This window comes from Macaca nemestrina, chromosome 12 (genome assembly GCF_043159975.1).
Source record: "Macaca nemestrina isolate mMacNem1 chromosome 12, mMacNem.hap1, whole genome shotgun sequence".
NCBI lineage: Eukaryota > Metazoa > Chordata > Mammalia > Primates > Cercopithecidae > Macaca > Macaca nemestrina.
Genome location: NC_092136.1, coordinates 133593542 through 133615440, shown reverse-complemented (window position 1 = coordinate 133615440; position 21899 = coordinate 133593542). Strand labels below are relative to the sequence as shown.

The 21899-nt window shown below is 41.6% G+C and overlaps 1 protein-coding gene across 4 annotated transcripts in view; it reads left to right on the top strand.

Moving 5' to 3' along the window:
- The window catches only part of LOC105476153 (non-SMC condensin II complex subunit D3), a 72321-nt gene that overhangs the window by 1939 nt on the left and 48483 nt on the right, over window positions 1-21899 (top strand). For 2 of the 4 annotated variants that reach the window (XM_071075860.1, XM_024791078.2), the window contains exons 3-15: window positions 1347-1451; window positions 2857-3011; window positions 6426-6588; window positions 14216-14400; window positions 15185-15349; window positions 15453-15514; window positions 15706-15793; window positions 17834-17967; window positions 19579-19651; window positions 20380-20505; window positions 20645-20897; window positions 21310-21366; window positions 21611-21700. In XM_071075860.1, the coding sequence (XP_070931961.1) occupies window positions 1347-1451; window positions 2857-3011; window positions 6426-6588; window positions 14216-14400; window positions 15185-15349; window positions 15453-15514; window positions 15706-15793; window positions 17834-17967; window positions 19579-19651; window positions 20380-20505; window positions 20645-20897; window positions 21310-21366; window positions 21611-21700 (1656 nt within the window). Of the gene's footprint in view, window positions 1-1346; window positions 1452-2856; window positions 3012-6425; window positions 6589-8339; window positions 8591-14215; window positions 14401-15184; window positions 15350-15452; window positions 15515-15705; window positions 15794-17833; window positions 17968-19578; window positions 19652-20379; window positions 20506-20644; window positions 20898-21309; window positions 21367-21610; window positions 21701-21899 lie in introns of those variants that run through there. The other 2 variants (XM_071075861.1, XM_011731819.3) reach the window with 2 other exon arrangements.

Genomic DNA, 21899 nt, shown 5'->3' with positions numbered 1-21899 from the left:
TCGAGCAATTGCAGGAGTATTTTAGCTGCTTTCTGATGTTAACTGTGCCAGCCCATCCCCCACACTTTTGCAGACCGACTTTTGAAAACACAGCTTTGAATGTGTCAAGCCTGTACACCTTTAATGTTTCCCCTTTGTTTCCTAAATAAATGACCAGATCCTTGGCATACTTTATAAGTCTTTGCCATTCTCTCCAGTTTGATTTTTCAAGAGTATAACCTTTGGAGTCAGACACACTGGGATTGCTCCCTTGGCTGTACCCCATAGCATCCATGTATTACCGTGCAAGTTACTTCTCCTTGCTAAACCCCTGTTTTCTGATTTGTCAAATGAGGAGTGCAATATCTACCCCACAGAGGTTTTTGTAAAGGTAAATTTTGTACCTGCTACATAATAACTGCTGAATAGATACTAATACCCACGAGCAAACTGTGTTATAACAATTTTGTTCATTTCAAAACACTTTAATTTCTTTCCCTTTGTGCTTTGTTACACTGTGCCTGCTGGGGTGCACTTTTCTGCATTTATTTGCCTGGCAAAACTCTTTCAGGTCCAATTGAAGAATCATCTTATTCCTCTGCCTCTTCCTCCTCCTCCAGTAATATTCCCTATTAAGCTCTGTAGCGTTTTACATTTTACATATCTATTATTTTAACACTCATCCATTGCAAAAATAATAAACATCATCTATTGACTGCTTTTTATGTGGTTAGCACATTGTTAGGGCCTTTATACACATTATCTTTCACAAAAATCTTGTATTTCCAATGATGAAGGAGAGACTAATTACGTGTAAGTGATCAAGTCAGGATATTTGCCTTGTTCTGACTCAAAATTCAGTGCTCTCTTTTCTATCATAGGCTGCTTTTTTTGGTATCCTAAGTGTGAAATGTTGAGATCTTTGTGGACAAGAACCCTCTAGTATTCATCTTTGTATCCCTAGAAGTGTAAGTGGCTTCCCTAGTATTTTCTCAAAGTGTTTGTTGAGTAAGTAAGTGATGTATTTCTTCCTTTTCTTCCATCCTAAGTGAAGTAGAGCAGAAGTTACCTGCATTCGACGACTGAGAAAATAGGTAGTGAGGGATTTGAATAGTGTAAAGATATTGAGGAAAAAAAATCTAACTCAGTGTCTCCTGTACTCTCACTCAGCAATCAACACTGAAGACTTCTGTGACCAAGTGGTAGATAACAGGGCCAGTTACTGCCATCCAAATTAGATTTGATGGTATTTACAGTAGAGAATGATTATAAGCAAAACTAAAAGGAGTGAGATAACTTTTGCTGTGGTCTATAATGACCTTTAAAACATTATTGGAAATTTAGAAAGATACAATTGTGTTTTTCAGATCTTCTTTCAGGCAGCATATTGCATGTCTTTGGAAGGAATGCTGTGCACAGCCACTTAGGGTACAGAGACTCCCTCCTCCAGGGTCAAGTTCAAGTGACAAAAGGTGATGAGCAGATTGTATTCTAAGGATGGATCTAGTTGAGTGTAAGGCCTTTTATTTTCATTTGCTGAGAGCGTTGTAATGCTCCCATCTCTGTTTTTTCTTTATTTATACCTTGCCCAACTTCTCTAAATCAGCAGTGAGCAAATACTTTTAATGCTAATTTGAAGGAACACCTGATTAATAATTTGAGATGTCCACATTTCCATCTAGTCCTAATTTTAGTTTGGGAAAATAACAATGAAAACACCGAAGAAATATACTTTATTAGAAAAGAATGGGAAGGAGGGGTGGATGGATAGGGGAGGGATACCATTAGGAGAAATAACTAATGTAGATGATGGGTTGGTGGGTACAGCAAACCACCATGGTACGTGTATACCTATGTAACAAACCTGCATGTTGTGCACCTGTACCCAAGAACTTAAAGTATAAGTTAAAAAAAAAAAAAAATGTTGGCTGGGCGCGGTGGCTCAAGCCTGTAATCCCAGCACTTTGGGAGGCCGAGACGGGCGGATCACGAGGTCGGGAGATCGAGACCATCCTGGTTAACACGGTGAAACCCCGTCTCTACTAAAAAATACAAAAAACTAGCCGGGCGAGGTGGCGGGCGCCTGTAGTCCCAGCTACTCCGGAGGCTGAGGCAGGAGAATGGCGTGAACCCGGGAGGCGGAGCTTGCAGTGAGCTGAGATCCGGCCACTGCACTCCAGCCTGGGTGACAGAGTGAGACTCCGTCTCAAAAAAAAAAAAAAAAAAAAAAAAAAATGTTTATCCAAAAAAAAAAAAGAAAAGAATGGGAAGATTTAGAGTTAAGAGAGATTGATAAGGAATCCAGCCAGCATGCCGTCTTAATATCCCTCCTCTCAATGTACATTCTTTCAGTGTATTTTAAAGTCACCAAGGATTTCTGTGAGTCTGAATCTGGCTTGCCTCATCTATTTTAAACTTCCTGGGGAAATTATGTCTGTTTTTTAAATGCTACATTATTGTCCAAGGGCCCAATAAAGTGCTATATATTTTATTTCCACTTATTAACTTGGTTATGATATTTTCACAAAGGAACATCTTGGGCAATCTGATTAACCTCTGTTTCTTCTCTAGATGGAACAAATGGGAAAGCCTGATCACTAAATGTTTTGAAGTGTCCTTTCCCAAAACTCTTAAAAGTGTTTCCTTCTTTATATTCTTAGAAGATGATTAGCTGAATAGCCAGTGTCAGTTGTGATTTAAGATTCTCTTAACCTTTTCTGGTTTTCTTTTATTATGCTACACCTATATTATTAAAACCAGTTAAATGTGAACTGTGACTAATAAACTTTTTTCCTCTTGAACATACCTGGAATCTAAAGTGATTAGTTTTTTCACTTGTTACGGAGTACTTACAAATTTCATTGCATTTTCCCCTAGAATGGGTTGACACAGTGTGGGAACTGGATTTCACAGAGACTGAGCCTTTGGATCCCAGCATAGAAGCAGAGATCATAGAGACTGGATTGGATGCATTCACAAAACTCTATGAAAGCCTTTTACCCTTTGCTACTGGAGAACATGGATCTATGGAGGTAAAAAATAAAAACAAACTAGCCAAATTTTGGTGTTAGCAGTAGAAGATGAAAGTCATTATAATCTAAAACTTAGCTTTCTTGGTGTACAATTCAGAGGGAGTACAATATGAGTAACATAAAGAATGTGGTTAATTTATTGGAATATCCTAAGAACTTTCCTCTAGAAGGTTCAAGGTACTCGTCTGATTTTTTTTTTTTAAGACACAACCGTTTTTTACAATAGCAAATTAAAGGAAAAGTATAAGGCCAGGTGTGGTAGCTCATGTCTAATCGCAGCACTTTGAGGGGCTGAGGCTGGCCAATTGCTTGAGCTCAGGTTGAGAGTAGCCTGGGCAACATGGCAAAACCCCATCTCAGAAGAAAAAAAAAGGAAAAATATAAAGGCAAAAACAAGAAAGCTAGACCAAGGAAAATGCAAATAACAATTCAGACATGCCCTTAACCTTAACTTTAAGAAAATCTGCGGCCAGGCACAGTGGCTCACGCCTGTAATCTCAACACTTTGGGAGGCCGAGGCAGGTGGATCACGAGGTTAGGAATTCAAGACCAGCCTAACCAAGATGGTGAAACCCCGTCTCTACTAAAAATACAAAAATTAGCTGGTAGTGGTGGCGTGCGTCTGTAATCCCAGCTACTTGGGAGGCTGAGGCAGAGAATTGCTTGAACCTAGGAGGCAGAGGTTGCAGTGAGCCAAGATCACACCACTGCACTCCAGCATGGACGCCAGAGCGAGACTCTGTCTCAAAAAAAAACAAAATCTGGTATTACTAAACTGAGGAATGACTAGTTGAATTAACAGGTTTGTCCAAAAAGTTCCTGTAAATACTGAGTTATATCCAGTACATAGAAATATAAATTATTATTTAAGTTGTTAGTTTTCAAAAAAACCAAAGGGTTGGGAAACAGAACAAAAGCTAATTGGATATTAACATCTCTGAAACATTTAAATGAACAAAAAGAATTTCACTTCCAAGTTTCACATCACAAAATTAAATCATCTAATTAAACATTCCTTCAGCATAACGCTAAGCACTGCCTTAAGTACCTGAGTTGACAGTAGGGATTAAGAAACAATCTCCCTAGGTTGAAGTCCCCCTCAGGGACCTCAGGGAGGAAGAGTGGACATTTGAACACTAACCAAATTAGGTCCAGCAGCCACATGCAGCTGCAGGGGGTGGAGAGTGCAGTGCCACTGGGCATTTGGGCGCCTGGAAATATTCTACGAACCACACTGTGAAAAATGCTCCAAGAGAGGTGCAGATTTGTTGCATAGGGTTTGAAAAAGGGAGCATGGTAGAGTTGGGAAGGTTCCAGAAAGAAAGTGGCCAGCAGTGAATCTTCACAGATGACTAGCAGAAGCTTGGGTTGTAAGGCAGTCCTAGTGAAGGAGCCACCCAATGGGAACATGCAGGAATTGTCAAGAGGCATACACAAAAAAGTGTGTGGTGGGATGGGACAGTAAGGTAGAGTAAGGGTAGGTCATGGGTAGCTTTACGTGAGGTTCGGCAGTGGAGTTTGAACATATTTGGTAGAGTGTGTATGAGGTTTTGTTCTAAGCTTCCTGCATGGATTAACTCATTTAATCCTCACAAGCAGCCCTGTGTGAAAGAGGTTACAGTGAGCAATAGATAGGTAACATGAATAGATCTGTTTTAAGCAGATGTTCTTGACAGTAGGTGGACTGAAGTGGGAAAAAATTGTGTGCAGGGAGAGCCCTTGGGAGACTGTATTGGTGATCCAGGTGTTAGTAGTAGTAATGGCATGGTCCAGAGTTACGATTTTGGGAACTGGAAAGGAAGACTAAAAACTAGGGACATTTTGGAGGTAGAATTAATAGAGCCTTGTGAACTAGGAAGCCTTTGTGAGATATCTTAAAGACATGGTGTGAAGTGCTAAACTGACTGGGCATAGGGAGTTACAAAAAGAAAGAAGTCAGTGATCCCCAGGGTTTCAAAACTAGGAAGATGATGACTCTGTTAACCAAGGTGGGGAATGAGGGGAAAAGAGCAAGGTCAGATGGAGAAACAGTTCTGTTTAGACTTCTGAACTTGAGATTCTGTGAGGAGATCCTTGGGAAGTTAAACAGGTAGTAGAAATGTGAGACCAGGAGAGAGAGGAGAATTCTTTAATGGTATGGGTTGAAGCACAGTGATGCATGAGATCACCGAGGGGGAGCAGAAGCCAGGACAGAAATGGAGAGCTGATTGGAAGGGGTCTGCGGAGGAGCAGTCAAGTGTAAGGAGTGCAGGGCCACTGACGCCCAGACTAGAGACAGCAGCCATGGGATCACATGGGGCCAAGGTGACCCCATACACAGAGCTCTGGCGAGCAGAGGGTTTAGGGTCGTGGATCAGCCTGGTGGAATGAGGACGTGAAGGCAGGAGATGATTTCTTTTTTCCTTTTTTTTTTTTTTTTTTGAAACCAGGGTCTTGCTGTGTTACCCAGGCTGGAATGCAGTGGCACAGTTACAGCTTACTGCAGCCTCAACTTACTGGGCTCAAACGAGCCTCCCACCTCACCCTCCTGAGTAGCTGGGACTACAGGTGTGTGCCACCATGCCCAGCTAATTTTTTATTTTTTGTGGAGACAAGATCTTTCTTTGTTGCCCTGTCTGGTCTCAAACTCCTGGGCTCAAGCAATCCTCCTGCCCTGGCCTCTCAAAGTGCTGGGATTACAGGCATGAGCCATTGTGCTCTGTGGAGATGATTTCTCCCACAGGTTTTTTAGTTAAGGAAAAGAGAGTGCTCTGCTCACTTGAATTTTGTGGGCCTTTTTTTGTTATGGTACTCAAGGATAAACCATGTTTAGTTCCTATGTTTAGGTTATTAAAATAACTCATTTCTTCTTCATGTGTTTAGTAGGAGAAGACATGGAATGATGATAGAAGTAGTAAAATTGTAGTTTCTTTCCTAGGGTGTATCTCCTTTACCTGGGCTATTTCCGAGATCTCTTTCATTTCCTGCTCCCATTGCCTGCAATCTGCGGAACATTTAAATTTAAATAAAAGGCTCTGATTTCCACAGTGATTATTGGTAAACGGATTTGAGTTCCTTTTAATATAGAGGGATTAACTTTTCTGAATAATCACTAATATATGGTGTCCCAAAAGTGTTAGTGTAGTTTTAAACTGTAATTTCTGAAGTTTATATGCTACAAACTTAACCAAAAATTCTTTTGAAAGTTTAATTATTTAAATATGTTATATACATATTTATCTTTGTAATTTTGGATAATATATTTTTAATTTTGATATTTTGTTTCAGTCCCTTTGAAGATGGTAAACATTTAGCAATAGGAACCAGGCTAGTCTATTCCTCTTTTTGTAAGGCACCAAGAACTTACAAAAATCAAATAATTGATGTTTCCATTTCTCTGATGACTGGCTTTTGTGATTTGCCCTCTCCCCACAGAGTGTCTGGACCTTCTTCATTGAGAACAATGTTTCCCATAGTACACTGGTGGCATTGTTCTATCATTTTGTTCAAATAGTTCATAAGACAAATGTCAGTGTACAGTATCGAGAATATGGCCTTCACGCTGCTGGGCTTTACTTTTTGCTGCTAGAAGTACCAGGTATGTAGACCTGATATGATAGGATAAATCTTCTGTCACTTTTTTCTTTCTACATTTTTCAATTCTTATACTTTGTTTCTTGTTTCTTCACTTATAAACGGGGCAGTGCTAACCCATGGCAGAGAGTTGTTCTGAGGAGCAAGTCTGTAAAGTACATGGCATGTTGTAGGTCTTTGAAAACCTTCCCTTTTTTTTTTACATCCAAAATTATGCTATCTATAAACGAATAAAAATAATCTGAGGAGGACCGCGAGAGCTCCACGCCCGCCCTCCGCCGTTGCCCTCCGCCATCGCCGTCTGAGGAGCACCGCAAGAGCTCCGCGCCCGCCCCCCACCCATCGCTGTCTGAGGACGACCCCGAGAGCTCCACGCCCTCCCCCCGCCATCGCCGTCTGAGGAGTACCGTGACAGCTCCGCGGCCGCCCCCCCCCAGCCCATTGCCGTCTGAGGAGCACCGCGAGAGCTCCGCGGCCGTCCCCCCCCAGCCCATCGCCGTCTGAGGAGCACCGCGAGAGCTCCACGCCCTCCCCCCGCCATCGCCGTCTGAGGAGCACCGCGAGAGCTCCGCGCCCTCCCCCCGCCATCGCCGTCTGAGGAGCACCGCGAGAGCTCCGCGCCCTCCCCCCGCCATCGCCGTCTGAGGAGCACCGCGAGAGCTCCGCGCCCTCCCCCCGCCATCGCCGTCTGAGGAGCACCGCGAGAGCTCCGCGCCCTCCCCCCGCCATCGCCGTCTGAGGAGCACCGCGAGAGCTCCGCGCCCTCCCCCCGCCATCGCCGTCTGAGGAGCACCGCGAGAGCTCCGCGCCCTCCCCCCGCCATCGCCGTCTGAGGAGCACCGCGAGAGCTCCGCGCCCTCCCCCCGCCATCGCCGTCTGAGGAGCACCGCGAGAGCTCCGCGCCCTCCCCCCGCCATCGCCGTCTGAGGAGCACCGCGAGAGCTCCGCGCCCTCCCCCCGCCATCGCCGTCTGAGGAGCACCGCGAGAGCTCCGCGCCCGCCCCCCGCCATCGCCGTCTGAGGAGGACCCCGAGAGCTCCGCGCCCGCCCCCCGCCATCGCCGTCTGAGGAGGACCCCGAGAGCTCCGCGCCCTCCCCCCGCCATCGCCGTCTGAGGAGCACCACGAGAGCTCCGCGCCCTCCCCCCGCCATCGCCGTCTGAGGAGCACCGCGAGAGCTCCGCGCCTGCTCCCCGCCCCCCACCCATCCCCGTCTGAGGAGGACCCCGAGAGCTCCGCGCACTCCCCCCCGCCATCGCCATGTGAGGAGGACCGCGAGAGCTCCGCGCCTGCCCCCCGCCATCGCCGTCTGAGGAGCACCGCGAGAGCTCCGTGCCCGCCTTCCCCCCGCCATCGCCGTCTGAGGAGCACCGCGAGAGCTCCGTGCCCGCCTCCCCCCCCCCCCGCCATCGCCGTCTGAGGAGCACCGCGAGAGCTCCGTGCCCGCCTCCCCCCCCCCCGCCATCGCCGTCTGAGGAGCACCGCGAGAGCTCCGTGCCCGCCCTCCCCCCCGCCATCGTCGTCTGAGGAGGACTGTGAGAGCTCCGCGCCCGCCTCCCCCCCCGCCATCGTCGTCTGAGGAGCACCGCGAGAGCTCCGCGCCCGCCTCCCCCCCCCCCCGCCATCGCCGTCTGAGGAGCACCGCGAGAGCTCCGTGCCCGCCTTCCCCCCGCCATCGCCGTCTGAGGAGCACCGCGAGAGCTCCGCGCCCGCCCTCTGCCATCGCCGTCTACAGTTCTGATACTGCCCTTTCTCCTCATGATTCCTTGTCTAGACTGAGAAATACTGCTGTGAGGAGTCATTGTTTTTACCTCTCCGATGTTGGTGTTGAAAAATAGGTTAAAACCATTCTAATCAAGAAAGCAGGAAAGCAGCTAGTAATACGTGAAGGAGGGCACTGACCAGGAGTCTGTGTTCGAGCACTGTTGTACTTTATTGTCAGAGCACTGAGGAGGCCTTTCCTCCTGTGACGGTGAAATCCATTCTCTTCCCTACTCCAAACCCAAGGTGAGAGACAGTGGAACGTAGAGATTGAGTTCAGTAACCCAGAGTTCATATGGAAAAGAAAATGACAAGATCACTCACCTTGCTGCTTCTCTTTGTTTATATTAGCATTTGTAATTAATGCTCAGGGTGTATTCCATATGATCTGGAAGTGGGCAAAAAGGTATTATATCTAAAGCCTTGAACATTGGTTTGTGTTATTGTTAATGCTCCCATAATGACTTTGGAAATGAGTAAGTTCCTAAAGGATTTTGTTGCTAAGCAGTGTCTCAGTTGTAACCAGGCCCTTTCTCAAAAAAGTAGTGGTTTTAGAAACCCATTTCACTCTCATCTTGCCAGATGCAGTTTCTTCTGATTAAGATTGAGATTTATGCCAGAGCAAAGAGGTGGCTGTTACTAATTGTGTGGGCCACTTGCAGCTTTCCAGCAAGCCGTATTCTTGCAGTTCTGTTTTTAAATGTTTTGGGTTTATGATTGAGATGCTGTCAATACTTAATATTCGATCACGGTATATTTTTCTTTTTCAAGATCATTTTGGTTGTTCTGCCTCCCTTGCATTTCCATGTGAATTTTAGGATCTGCATGTGAATTTTTGCAACAACAAAAAAGCCAGCTGCGGTTTTGACAGGGATTGCATTGAAACTGTAGATGAGTTTGTGAAGTATTACCAATTTAACAACGTTAGGTCTTCTAATCTCTGGCTGTAGGATGTCTTTCCATTTATTGTCGATCTTCTTTAATTTGTTTCAATAATGCTCTGTAATTTTCGGGGCGCAACTCTTGCATCTCCTCTTTAAAATTTATTCTTAAGTATTATTTTCAGTGCTAGTGTAAATGAAATTGTTCCCTTAATTTTATTTTGGATTGTTTTATTAGTAGTGTATAGAAGCAAAATTGATTTTGATTATCTTGTATCCTAGAACCTTGCGAAACTCATCTGTTGGTTCCAACAGGGTTTTCTTTGTGTAAGATCACGTCATCCGTGAATAGACACAGGTTTACTTCTTTCTTTCTAGTCTGGGTTCTTTCTATTTATTTTTCTTACTTATTTGCCCTGGCTAGAACCGCCAGTACAATGTTGAATAGAAGGGGAGCTTGGGGATCCTTGTCTATTCCTGATCTTAAGGGGAAAGCATCCAGTCTTGCCTTTAGATATGATGTTATCTGTGGGTTTCTCAGGATGGCCTTTGTTAAGTTATTATTCCTGTTTTACTGAGTGTTTCATTATGAAAGGCTGTTGGATTTTGTCATTTGCTTTTCTGCACTTGTGAGGTGATCATGTGGTTTTTGTTTCTTATTCTAATATAGTATATTACATTGATTGATTTTCACATATTAAACCAATTTTGTATGACCTTGGTCACGGTGTTTATATGTTGTCAAAGTGTTTGCTAATATTTTGTTGAAGGTTTTTCTGTCTGTATTCATAAGGGATATTCTTTTTTTGATATATTTTTGTCTGGTTTGGGAATCGGTATCTTGGTAATACCATTCTCATAGAATAAGTTACATAGTATTCTCTTCTCTTCTGTATTTTGGCAGATTTTGAGTTTTCTTTTTTCCTCAGATGTTTGGTAGAACCCACTAGTGAAGTCATCTGGGCCTGGAGTTTTTTGAAAGAGGTTTATGTTTGTCGAATTTCTGGTGATCTCCTCTCACCCCTGATGTTGGTGATTTGTATTTTATTTTTTCTTGATCAATCTAGATCGAGATTTATTCATTTTACTGTTCACTTTGGAGAACCCCCTTTTGATGTCATTAATTGATTTCTGTTGTTTGTCCCTTTCTTGTTTCATTGGTTTCTGGTCTTATGGCTATGATTTCCTTTCTTGTTACTTTGGGTTTAATTTGCTCTTATTCTGACTTTTTAAGGTAGATGCTTAGATCTTTGTTCTCACGTACATTTCTTTGTTTCTCATACAAGCATTTAATACTATAAATGTCCCTCCAAGTACAGCTTCATCTGCATCCCACAAATTTTGATAATGTGTTTTTACTGCTGTGCAGGTCAAAATGATTTTGTAATTTTTCTTGTCATTTCTTACATCTCTGAGTTGTTTAGTAAATTGAGTTTATTTTCCAAATATTTGAACTTTACTGAAATCTTATTGTAATTGATTTTTAATTGGTGGGATCAGAGAATATTATATGATTATGATACTTTTAAATTATCTATTTGTGCCTTTTTTTTTTTAATGGACCTAGAGTCTAATTTGGTGAATCTTCTATTTGCACTTTTAGCAGAATGCATACCTTGCCTTTGTTGGATCTAGTATTCTGTAAATGTCAGTTAGGTCTAGTATTCTGTAAATGTCAGTTGGTTGCAAGTGTTATTCAAGGGTTATATATGCTTCCTGATGTTCTGCTTATTTTTTCTATCTGTTATTGAGAGAGGAATGTTGGAATCTCTAAGAATAATTATCAGTTTATCTGTTTCTCCTCTCAATTCTTTTAACTTAAGATATTGTGAAAGTCTGACAGATATGGATGTATTTATGATTGTCATGTCTTCCTGGTAGATTGGTCCTTTCAGTATTATGTTATATCCTTGTTTGTCTGGTTGTATTCCTTGTCTTGAAGTCTACTTTGTCTAATATTAAGATAGCCACTATAGTTATATTAAGATTTATCCTTGGTTGGTACATCATTTCTTATGCTTTTATTTGTAACCTATCCATATGTTTATATTTAAAGGTTCCATATGTTTATATTTAAAGGTTTTCTTGTAGACTGCCTGTCATGTGGTCATGGTTTTTCTTTTTCTTTCTTTCATTTTTTTTTTTTTTTTTAAGAGAGACGGGGCCACACACGGTGGCTCACACCTGTAATCCCACACTTTGGGAGGCCGAGGCGGGCGGATCACTTGAGGTCAGGCAGGCATTTAAGACCAGCCTGGCCAACATGGTGAAATCCCAGCTCATTTGGTCATGCTTCTTTCTGACAATGTTTGCTTTTATATCAGAATGTTTAAATTGTTTAGCTGATTACATTTAGAGTAATTATCAATATAGTTGGGTGTCTGCCATTTTTCTATTTATTTTCTATTTTTTTAAATCTGTTTTTTGCTCAATTTTTTCCTCTTCCTGCCTAGTTTTGGATTTTAGTATCCCTTGTCTCTTTTTGGTGTATTAGCTATACTCTTTTGCATGTGTGCGTATGTTTTGTGTGCTTGCTTTGTGTATGCAGTAGGCACTTCTCACAGTTTATCTTCAGATAATATTCTCCCAATTTATATATGATGTAAGAACAACCTTAAAACAGTGTATTTTCCTAGGTTGGGGGAGGTGGCTCATGCCTGTAATCCCAGCACTTTGGGAGGCTGCTGTGGGCAGATTGCTTGATGTCAGGAGTTCTAGACCAATCTGGCCGACGTGGTGAAACCCATCTCTACAAAAAAAGAGAAAAGAAAAATACAACAATTAGCCCAATGTGGTAACGCATGTTACTTAGGAGGCTGAGGCAGGAGAACCGCTTGAACCTGGGAGGTAGAGGTTGCAGTGAGCTGAGATCCACACCACTGCATGCCAGCCTGGGCAATAGAGCGAGACTCCATCTCACACACACACACACACACACACACACACACACAGCGATTGCAGTGAGCTGAGATCCACACCACTGCACTCCAGCCTGGGCAGCAGAGTGAGACTCCATCACACACACACACACACACACACACACACACACACACACACACACACACACACACACACACACCAACAACCAAAACAAAGCATATTTTCCTTTCTCCTCTCCTGTTCTTTGTGTGTTATTTTTTCTACATGTTATAAAGTCTACATTTCATTAATACTTCTTTAACTGTCTTTTATGGAATTTTTTAGCAACAAGATAAACAGCTTTTATATTTGAAAGATTAATCTCATATAATTTTCCTTCAGCCTGAAGAACTGTTTATTTTTAAACGTTTCTTTTAGTGCAGGTCTGCAAGCCATAAACCCTATCAGATTTTGATTGTATTTATTTCACCTTCAAGAATCTTTTTGCTGAATATAAAATTCTGAGTTAACTTTGTTTTGCTTTTTGGTTGGATAATCTATGCTTTGTTGTGATTTCCTCTGTGCTTATTGCGATTGAGTTCATTGAGTTTCTTGGATCTGTGGACTTAATAGTTTCAACAAACTTGGAAATTTTTCAATGACTCTTTCTTCAAATGTCTTCCTTCCCCTTTTTTGGGACTTCAGTGACTCCTGTGTTAGACTGCATGATGTTCTCCCGTGGGTCACTGAGTCTTTATTCGCTTTTTGGTTTCTATGCTCCTGCTGTATCTTCAAGTTCACTTATCTTTGTTTCAGTAGCCACTATTAAGCTCATCTAGTGAATGTTTCTTTTTCAGATCAAGAAACTTCTGTTTGCTTCTTTAAATTTTTTTTTTCATTTCTCTCCTCATGATAATGTTTTAATTCTTGAGCTGCTTTAAGGTTGTTATCAGCTGGTTTCATTATCTCTGTCATTTCCTGGGCTGCTTTTATTGACTGATTTTTCCTATGGGGCACATTTTCCTGCTTCTTAGCATTCCCCGTAATTTTTTTACCAGATGCTGAACATTTGTTGTTTTTTTACCCCCTGTATTTTTTGTAAAGACAGGATTTTGCTGTGTTGCCCAGACTGGTCTCAAACTCCTGGGCTCAAGTGATCCACCCACCTCAGCCTCCCAAAGTGTTGGGATTACAGGCGTGAGCCACTGCCCTCAGCCAGGATATTGGGCATTTGGAATGTTGTTGAGTGTCTGGATTTTGTTGTTTTCCTTTAAATACTATTGAAGTATGTTTTGATAGGCAGCTATTGGTGGATTCACTTGATCCTTTTGAGGCTTGTTTTAAAGCTTTATTAGGGCAGACATAAAGTAGCCTTTACACTACATCTGGTTTAGCCCTACTGTTAAGGTGTGTTTGTTCTGAGGTCTCTACTGAATGCTCTAGGTGCTTAACAAGGTCCCTCCACTCTGGCTGGCCACAACTCAAATGTATCTGAGCCTTGTGTGAGTTGTGAAAATAATTCATCTTCTTGCTCCCTGGAAATACTTCTTTGCTCTCTGTCTTAGAATTTTACCCTGTGCATGCATAGCTTATGTTCAGTCCTGGGCAGATTCTTAGAACTCTTTTTCTGTGTAGGTTCTTCTGTTCTATAAATTCCATCTACCCTGTGTTTCTGACTCTGCTTTTTCAACATAGTAAGACGATTATAATTTGTGTGGATTTACCATTTATCTACTGTTGTCCGGAAATTGCCTCTGGATACAATACTGGGGCAACTTTAGGGTTTACCTCTTTGTTTCCCTTTTTTCAGAGATTGCCCTTGTTATGCTGCCTGGTGCCCAGTGTCTTAAAATGGTTATTTTATAAATTGTTCCCCAGTTTTCTAGTTGTTAACAAGTGTAAAGCCAATTACTCTGTCCTGACCAGATGTGGAAATCTTGTTATTTATCTCTGATGCAGCGCTGTTGCTCCTCTACTAAGGCTGACGTTGGAAATGGTACTCTTGCTACAGGTTCCTTGTTATTCACAGTCATGAAAAGCCTGTGTTTTGCTTTGTAACTTTTCGTCTGTTGTTGTAGACATTTCAAGACAATTAAATCTAACCTGCTTACTCTTTATTCCTTATGAATAGGCAGTGTAGCCAATCAAGTATTCCACCCAGTGATGTTTGACAAATGCATTCAGACTCTAAAGAAGAGCTGGCCTCAGGAATCTAACTTGAATCGGAAAAGAAAGAAAGAACAGCCTAGGAGCTCTCAGGCTAATTCCGGCAGGCATAGAAAAAGGGGAAAGCCACCCAGGAAAGAAGATATTGAGGTAAGAAGTAAGTTGATATATATACCAACACACGATTTGGCTTATTTAAGGATTGACTTTATACTAAATATGGTTTCAGGCATCATAGTAATAGGCAAACGGTCCTAAACCATCATAAGCTATCCAATACTGCTTTGTCTCTTGGGATTCATATAATTTTTCTTTCTTTCTTTCTTTTTTTTTTCTTTTTCTTTTTGAGACAGAGTCTTGCTGTGTCACCCAGGTTGGAGTGCAGTGGTGCAGTCTCAGCTCACTGCAACCTCCGCTTCACGGGTTCAAGTGATTCTCCTGCTGCAGCCTCCCAAGTAGCTAGGGCTACAGGCGTGTGCCACCACACCCAGCCAATTTTTGCATTTTTTTTTTTTTTTTTTGAGAGATGGGGTTTCACCATGTTGGCCAGGCTAGTCTCGAACTCCTGGCCTCAAGTGATCTGCTCACCTTGGCCTCCCGCTGAGGTTACAGGCATGAGCCACAACACCCAGCCTGATTCCATATTCTTATGCGACACTTTAGGATGATGGAAGTTCATAGACAGCAGAAATTCTGAAAAATAGGATTCCTCATTGACACAAAACTAGAAACTACTGTAGCGGTCATCTAGTCCAGTGATTTACTGTTGTGGCCAAGGAGACCTAGGACAGTCATGCCACCTGGTCAAAGTCATGTCACCTCAACGTCAGCTCCTGCCTGGAGTTTATCTGGACTTGGTTTGGGTAAATTGAAAACCATGGGACAAAGTGTTTGGCATTTATTACAGTCACCTGTACATTTCTTCATCATCTAGATGGATGAAATTATAGAAGAACAAGAAGATGAGAACATTTGTTTTTCTGCCCAGGACCTTTCTCAAATTCGAAGTGCCATCTTTCACCTTTTAAAGAATTTTTTAAGGCTTCTGCCAAAGTTTTCCTTGAAAGAAAAGCCACAATGTGTACAGAATTGTATAGAGGTAAGTGAAAATTCCAGGAACCTTAGGGCAACTTCAAAGGATATAGACTATGGCTAATAATGAGCAGAAAAAATCAGGCCTTTTCTTCATATCTGTTTTCTAGGTCTTTGTTTCATTAACTAATTTTGAGCCAGTTCTTCATGGATATCATGTTACACAAGCCAGGTGAGCCATTAAATCTTCCAGTGCTACAATTTAAGTATAGTATACTAATTTTTGCTCCAGCAGAAATGGAAATGCCATTTTATCCTAATTGGCACACAGGTAGAATTTATTCATTTAAACATGGCTTGTAGGACTAAGACATTCCAAGTAAAATCATTTCCATTAACTAAGATTTTGTCTTTTTTCTTTAGAGACCTTAACCGAGCAAAATACATACCAGAACTGGCTTATCATGGATTGTATTTGCTGTGCTCTCCCATTCATGGAGAAGGAGATAAGGTAAAGGATATGAGAACCTAATTTGGTTACTAGTTGAATCAAAGGCACACCAGTCATATGATGGAAATATATTAAAAGCGTTTGATATAATGCCATTTCAATTTACTAGCTCTTTTTCATGACATTATTTGCATAATAAAAAGTATCACTATTTCTATTTGCTCTCTGTTCTTTATTGCCAAGTTTATATCAGAATACTTGGTGGCTGCAGCAAATTATTGTTAGGCTCCAGTTAGAAAAAATGGTTCTGCTGTGAATAAAATTGGAGGAACAGATAAGCTACTGAACAATTACTTCTATAGGAATATTTCCCAAATCATTTTGAAAAGTGGAATAGTCAGAATTTTCCAGTTTCCCTTGGCAATTCATGTGTGCTTCAGTATTTCTATTAGTAGTTGTATTATTTTTGTGGATATTCTACAGAAATTTTGTAGGTTGTCATCCCTGGTTAGCATTGATAACTGGGTTTTGCCTCAAGTTACCTCAATATTATCACTACTGTAAACTTTGGAGTTAGAGTTAGTTGTGCATTATGGTGTTACTAAACTTAAACGTCTTAAATAAAACAATAAGATTTTGCAAAAAATGTGGTGGACCAAGGTCAGGTGGCTTTTGGTATCTGTGACACAGTTAACTTGCAGAGGCGGTAACGTGGTTCAGAAGATGTTTTGGGGGAGACTTGGGCCTCTGCACGTATGTGTTTGAATTCTGACTCCACCACTTACTAGCTGGGGGTCCTGGAATGAGTCGTTCAACCTTGCTAAAGTGTCAGATTTCACTTGTGGACAAAAAGTACCAAAGTCTTAACCTTCCTTATAGATTTGTCACAGAATTAAATGAAGTTGAGCATGTCACATGCCGAGCACAATGCCTGCTGTTTAGAAACATTTGGTATTTTATAAGTTTTATATCTTTATCACTTCTGTGTGCTTGAAATATGAATGTGGTAACATTTGTAGTAATGTTTTTAATTCCTATGCCCTTTTAAATATTTTAAACAATAAAATGGATGGGAAAATTTATCCCTTTAGGTCTACCGTGTCTCTAAAGATGGTTTTGTTTTTTTTTTTTTTTTTTGGGACGTAGTCTCGCTGTGTCGCCAGGCTGGAGTGCAGTGGCACAGCCTTGGCTCACTGCAGCCTCTGCCTCCCGGGTGCGCACCACCACGCCCAGCTAATTTTTGTGTTTTTAGAGACGGGGTTTCACCATGTTGGCCAGGATGGTCTTGATCTCTTGACCTCGTGATCCACCCACCTCAGTTTCCCAAAGTGCTGGAATTACAGGCATGAGCCACCGTGCCCGGCCAGTATTTGTTTTTTAATTGTGGAAGTATTGACTTGATGTCAGGCAGTCTTGGTTTTAGCCTTATCATTAATTATTTGATCTTGGACAGCTCACCTTTGGAGCTTTTTTAAATTATCTGTGTAGTGGAAATTATACATGTCCTGCTTACCTCATGGAATTGTTGTAAGGTTTAAAATTAAATGTATATTTCATATATATATATAGTAAAATCTAGCTATGTAGGTGAAAGTGCTTAATGCAATACCTACCACTTACTTGGTTTTCAGTAAATGTTTTATTTATTGGATGAATAAATTAATTAGTGACTGTGTTATATGAGATGATATGTTGGAAAGTGCTTTGTAAACTGGAGGCAAAAAGCAGTTGTAAAGTATCATTCTTTTCCCTTTTAAATAGAGGAACATTAGTAGCATTCTTTGCCATTTGTAAATGACAGTTAATTCCCTATTTGTCCTAAATTCTGGGTTATGATATGCAGTGGGTGGGGAGAGAGACTAGGTATTGTTTTTATCAGGCGTATTATCTGTCAGCCATTCTTTCACACTGTTTACATTGTGCATTTATTGTATACCTGCTCATTGTTTAAGAAATATATCCCCAGTGTTCAGCCAGCAATTATGCCAACCTGACCTACCTTCAGATGGCTTGAAATGGTTTACTACAGTCTGCATCACTATGTTTGGGACCCTTGCGTTCTCTGTCCGATCTTAAATTGAATTTTCTTTTCTGTTCTAGGTTATCAGTTGTGTTTTCCATCAAATGCTCAGTGTAATATTAATGTTAGAAGTTGGTGAAGGATCCCATCGTGCCCCCCTTGCTATTACCTCCCAAGTCATCAATTGTAGAAACCAGGCGGTCCAGTTTATCAGGTGAAGCACACAAATTGTGAATTTTCGCCCTGTCAGTCTCCCTCAGTACTCTGGGCCCTGCACTGAGATTTCTGATACATGTAGAGTTAAAATTTCCGGCCTGACGGTGGTTTTGGGGGTGAAAACCAAGCACTTCGTAGCTACTGTGCTTTATGTATCTGGGTCTCTGTTGGTAGGCTCCTAGCTGGGACATTGTTAAAGAGATAGGAATCTGCAGAGCACCGGCTGGAGCCAGCCTCCAGCTTGTTTGCACTCAATCTGTGGGTCAGCTTCAGAGAGAGGATAGTGGCCTCTCCTCCTCTCCCTTGTCTGCTTTACTGCAGCCAGTCCGCCTCTTTCCCTTTTCTGTTGCTCTCTGTGTTGTAGCTCTTTGCTTTTGTTCTTTGCCACTTTTTTCTTGTTTCTTTGCACTTTTCTATTCCTTTCCCCCTATAGAAATGACTTGAAGGAAAGGGTTGAGTTGCTTCTTACCTCCATAGCAATAATCATTAGACTGCTTTTCCCCTCTTGGATCACTCAGCTTCACTTAAAAACTCTCATGCCTTAGCTTCATTGGCAAGGACATGTGTGCTATGTCATTGGCTTTTCTTTCCCTCCTTCACTAATTTTTGGCGTGCAGCATGGAGGTGGTGCCAAGACGTACGTATGTGCAAGTGTGTGCATCCTTAGGTGTGCACAGCATGCAGTTTAGTTGGAGACATGGGGTGCGGATGATGTCATCTTGTGACTGAGCAAATGTCTCTCACTAAGGGCTTTTTAAAACATTAAGTAACTAAAATGTTTTAAGTGAAAACACTGTCATTTTGTTTTTTCCATGAGAGTTTCTTATACACCAGTCTCAATAGTCTTCATGTAATGTTACAGATAAACATCACTAAAAGTGGATCAAGTCTGGGCATTGTAGAAATTTCTTCTTGAGGCCGGGGGCAGTGGCTCATGCCTGTAATCCTGGCACTTTGGGAGGCCAAGGCAGGCGGATCACCTGAGGTCAGGAGTTGAAGACCAGCCTGGCCAACATGGTGAAACCCTGTTGATATACAGAAACCGGGTGTGGTGGCAGGCACCTATAATCCCAGCTACCTGGGAGGCTGAGGCAGGAGAAACTCTTGAACCCGGGGGGCAGAAGTTGCAGTGAGCCAAGATCACACCATTGCGCTCCAGCCTGGGCAACAAGGGGAAAACTCCATCTCCAAAAAAAAGAAATTTCTTCTTGGGTTAAAGTTTGGAGAAGCAGTGTTACTAATGCATTTCACTGAGCAACCATGAGGTGGTACTGTGTCTTAGTCAATTTTTATATTTATCCCAAAAGGATACATTTTACATCTTAATACGAAATTTAGTAAGTAGTCAAAAGAATTGTATGAAGATTGCATTTTTGTTCTTTCCTGATGACTTAGCTGCTCTGCAGCAGCTCTCGAAACTGCACGGGAACTACTTCACAGTTTTCTACGATGACGTTTTATGTCTTCACTCTTTATTCTACTAAAACCACTCTTACAGTGTGAGGGTAGAGTGTTTTAATAACTGGGATTTCTAAATATAGGAGGAGTGGTTTTTGAGGACAGTCACTGACTGTATTGTGAACAGTAGATGTGTTTTTCTTTTAAAAAGCTCCCTTGTGGATGAGTTAAAGGAGAGTATATTCCCAGTCCTCCGTATCTTACTGCAGCACATCTGTGCCAAGGTACCGTTTGCCTTAGTAATATTAATAACATAGAAGTATATCACGTGTGAAGATAATTTTGTGTGTGTGTGTGTGTGTGTGTGTGTGTGTGTGTATTCTTGGGAATGAGTCTGCATTGTTACTTAAAGTGGTTTTATTTAATGTTCGCTAGATGGTCCTCTAGACAAAAGTGTTCTATTAAAAAGAAAAAAACACTTTATTTTGGAAAAATGTTGAACATACACACAGAAACAGGGAGAAGAGGATGGTAAACCACCACATACCCATCAACACCTTCCACAGTTTTGTGTCACTTAAACCCCTACCCCACATCCCCCAACATGTGTATACTGGATTGTGTTTTGAAGCAAATTCCATCATATCCTTTCACAGTAATTCCTTAATATTATCAAACATCCAGTGTTCAAATTTCCATGATGAGCTCTTACATTTTTATAACCATTTAGACAAATGATTCTTCATTTGAACCTTATGAAACCTGGGGATCTAAAAACTCTCTGAAATTGTATACTAAATTTGTGTGTGTGTTTTTCTGGAGAGATGGTTTATAGATTTCCTTTAGAGTAGTTTTCAAGGGATCTCAAACCTAAAATTTATTAGTCATTTACCTAGCATTTAAAGATCATTGAACTAGTTACACTCACTGATTTTCAATTTGTTTTACAAAGTATGTTTCAGCCATCCTGCAGGTGGATATTGGTTGGTCAACTTCTGTTTTTGCTTCTCAGGTGGTAGATAAATCAGAGTATCGTACTTTTGCAGCCCAGTCCCTAGTCCAGCTGCTCAGTAAACTTCCTTGTGGGGAGTACGCTATGTTCATTGCCTGGCTTTACAAATACTCCCGAAGTTCCAAGGTAGGAGATAGCTCTGCATAAAACCTTGGGTCCTTTTTAAACTCTTTTTAAAAGGGTCTCTTTTTCTAGGTCTGAATGAGGAGGGTTCTTTGGTTCTTACTCCTATCTGATGGCAGTTCTTACGATCTTGCTTTACCAGATCCCACACCGGGTTTTTACTCTTGATGTTGTCTTAGCTCTGTTGGAACTGCCTGAAAGAGAGGTGGATGACGCCCTCTCCTTGGAGCATCAGAAGTTCTTAAAGCATAAGTTCTTGGTGCAGGAAATTATGTTTGATCGTTGCTTAGACAAGGCGCCTACTGTCCGCAGCAAGGCACTGTCCAGCTTTGCACACTGTCTGGAGCTGACTGTTACCCGTGCATCGGAGAGCATTCTGGAGCTCCTGATGAACAGTGAGTATGGTGACTGCTGGGACAGGAAACCAGTCTCGTGCTCATTGAGAAATAGACTGCGAGGGAGTCGTTCTTTTCTTTGGCAAAAGTAATAAGTATGGTATGATCTGTTGTTACCCTTAAAACCATTTTTAGTATATTTTATTGTCAACTTTTTTAATAGGTGAGCCTGATACATTTGCAAGGCCTTTTAAAAGGCTGCCTTTACTGTTGCTTTGCATAGGTGAGCATTGGTCGTGTTAGGATGAATCTCCGTTTCAATGCATACCCAAGGAGAACGTTATCAGTTGTCAGCAATTTAGAATCTATTTGCCTTGTCTTTGAGCCTAATTATCTTGATTTTGGTTCCTCTGTGGATATTTACTCAGTTTGTGATACTGACTTTGTTCCTTATCTTTCTTCTTGTTTTTAGGTCCTACGTTTTCAGGAATAGAGAGTCACTCTGGTACCTTACTGAGAAATTCATCAGGTAATGGATCAATACGTTTTCAAATATTGAATGATTATCTTTCAAAAATTTGTGGAAGATTTAAAATGTTTCTCTTACCTCCTTATTTACCTACTTTAACATTGTACTTTTTTCATCAGAGAAGTTGAAATTCGTTTCAGTAATAATGTTGTAACTTAAATGAGTAACGTGCCCTGCTAATGTTATTAAAAGTATAACACATTTTTAGCTTAATGACTGTACTTTTTTTTTTTTTTAAAAAAAGCTCTTTCCTACCAGAGGCGGACATCTAACCATTCCGAACCCTCAGGGGAGATCAACATAGACTGCAGTGGTGAAACAGTTGGATCTGGAGGTATGTCAGATTTTATCTTTGTCAGGTAATGCTGCTGGATTTCAGACAACTGTAAGTAGAGTCTAAAACCTTGGTTTTTTGTTTTTGTTTTTTTTCTGATTTATTCACCCTAAGAGTTGAAACATCTGGCGGGGCGTGGTGACTCATGCCTGTAATCCCATAATCCCAGCACTTTGGGAGGCTGAGGCCGGCAGATCAC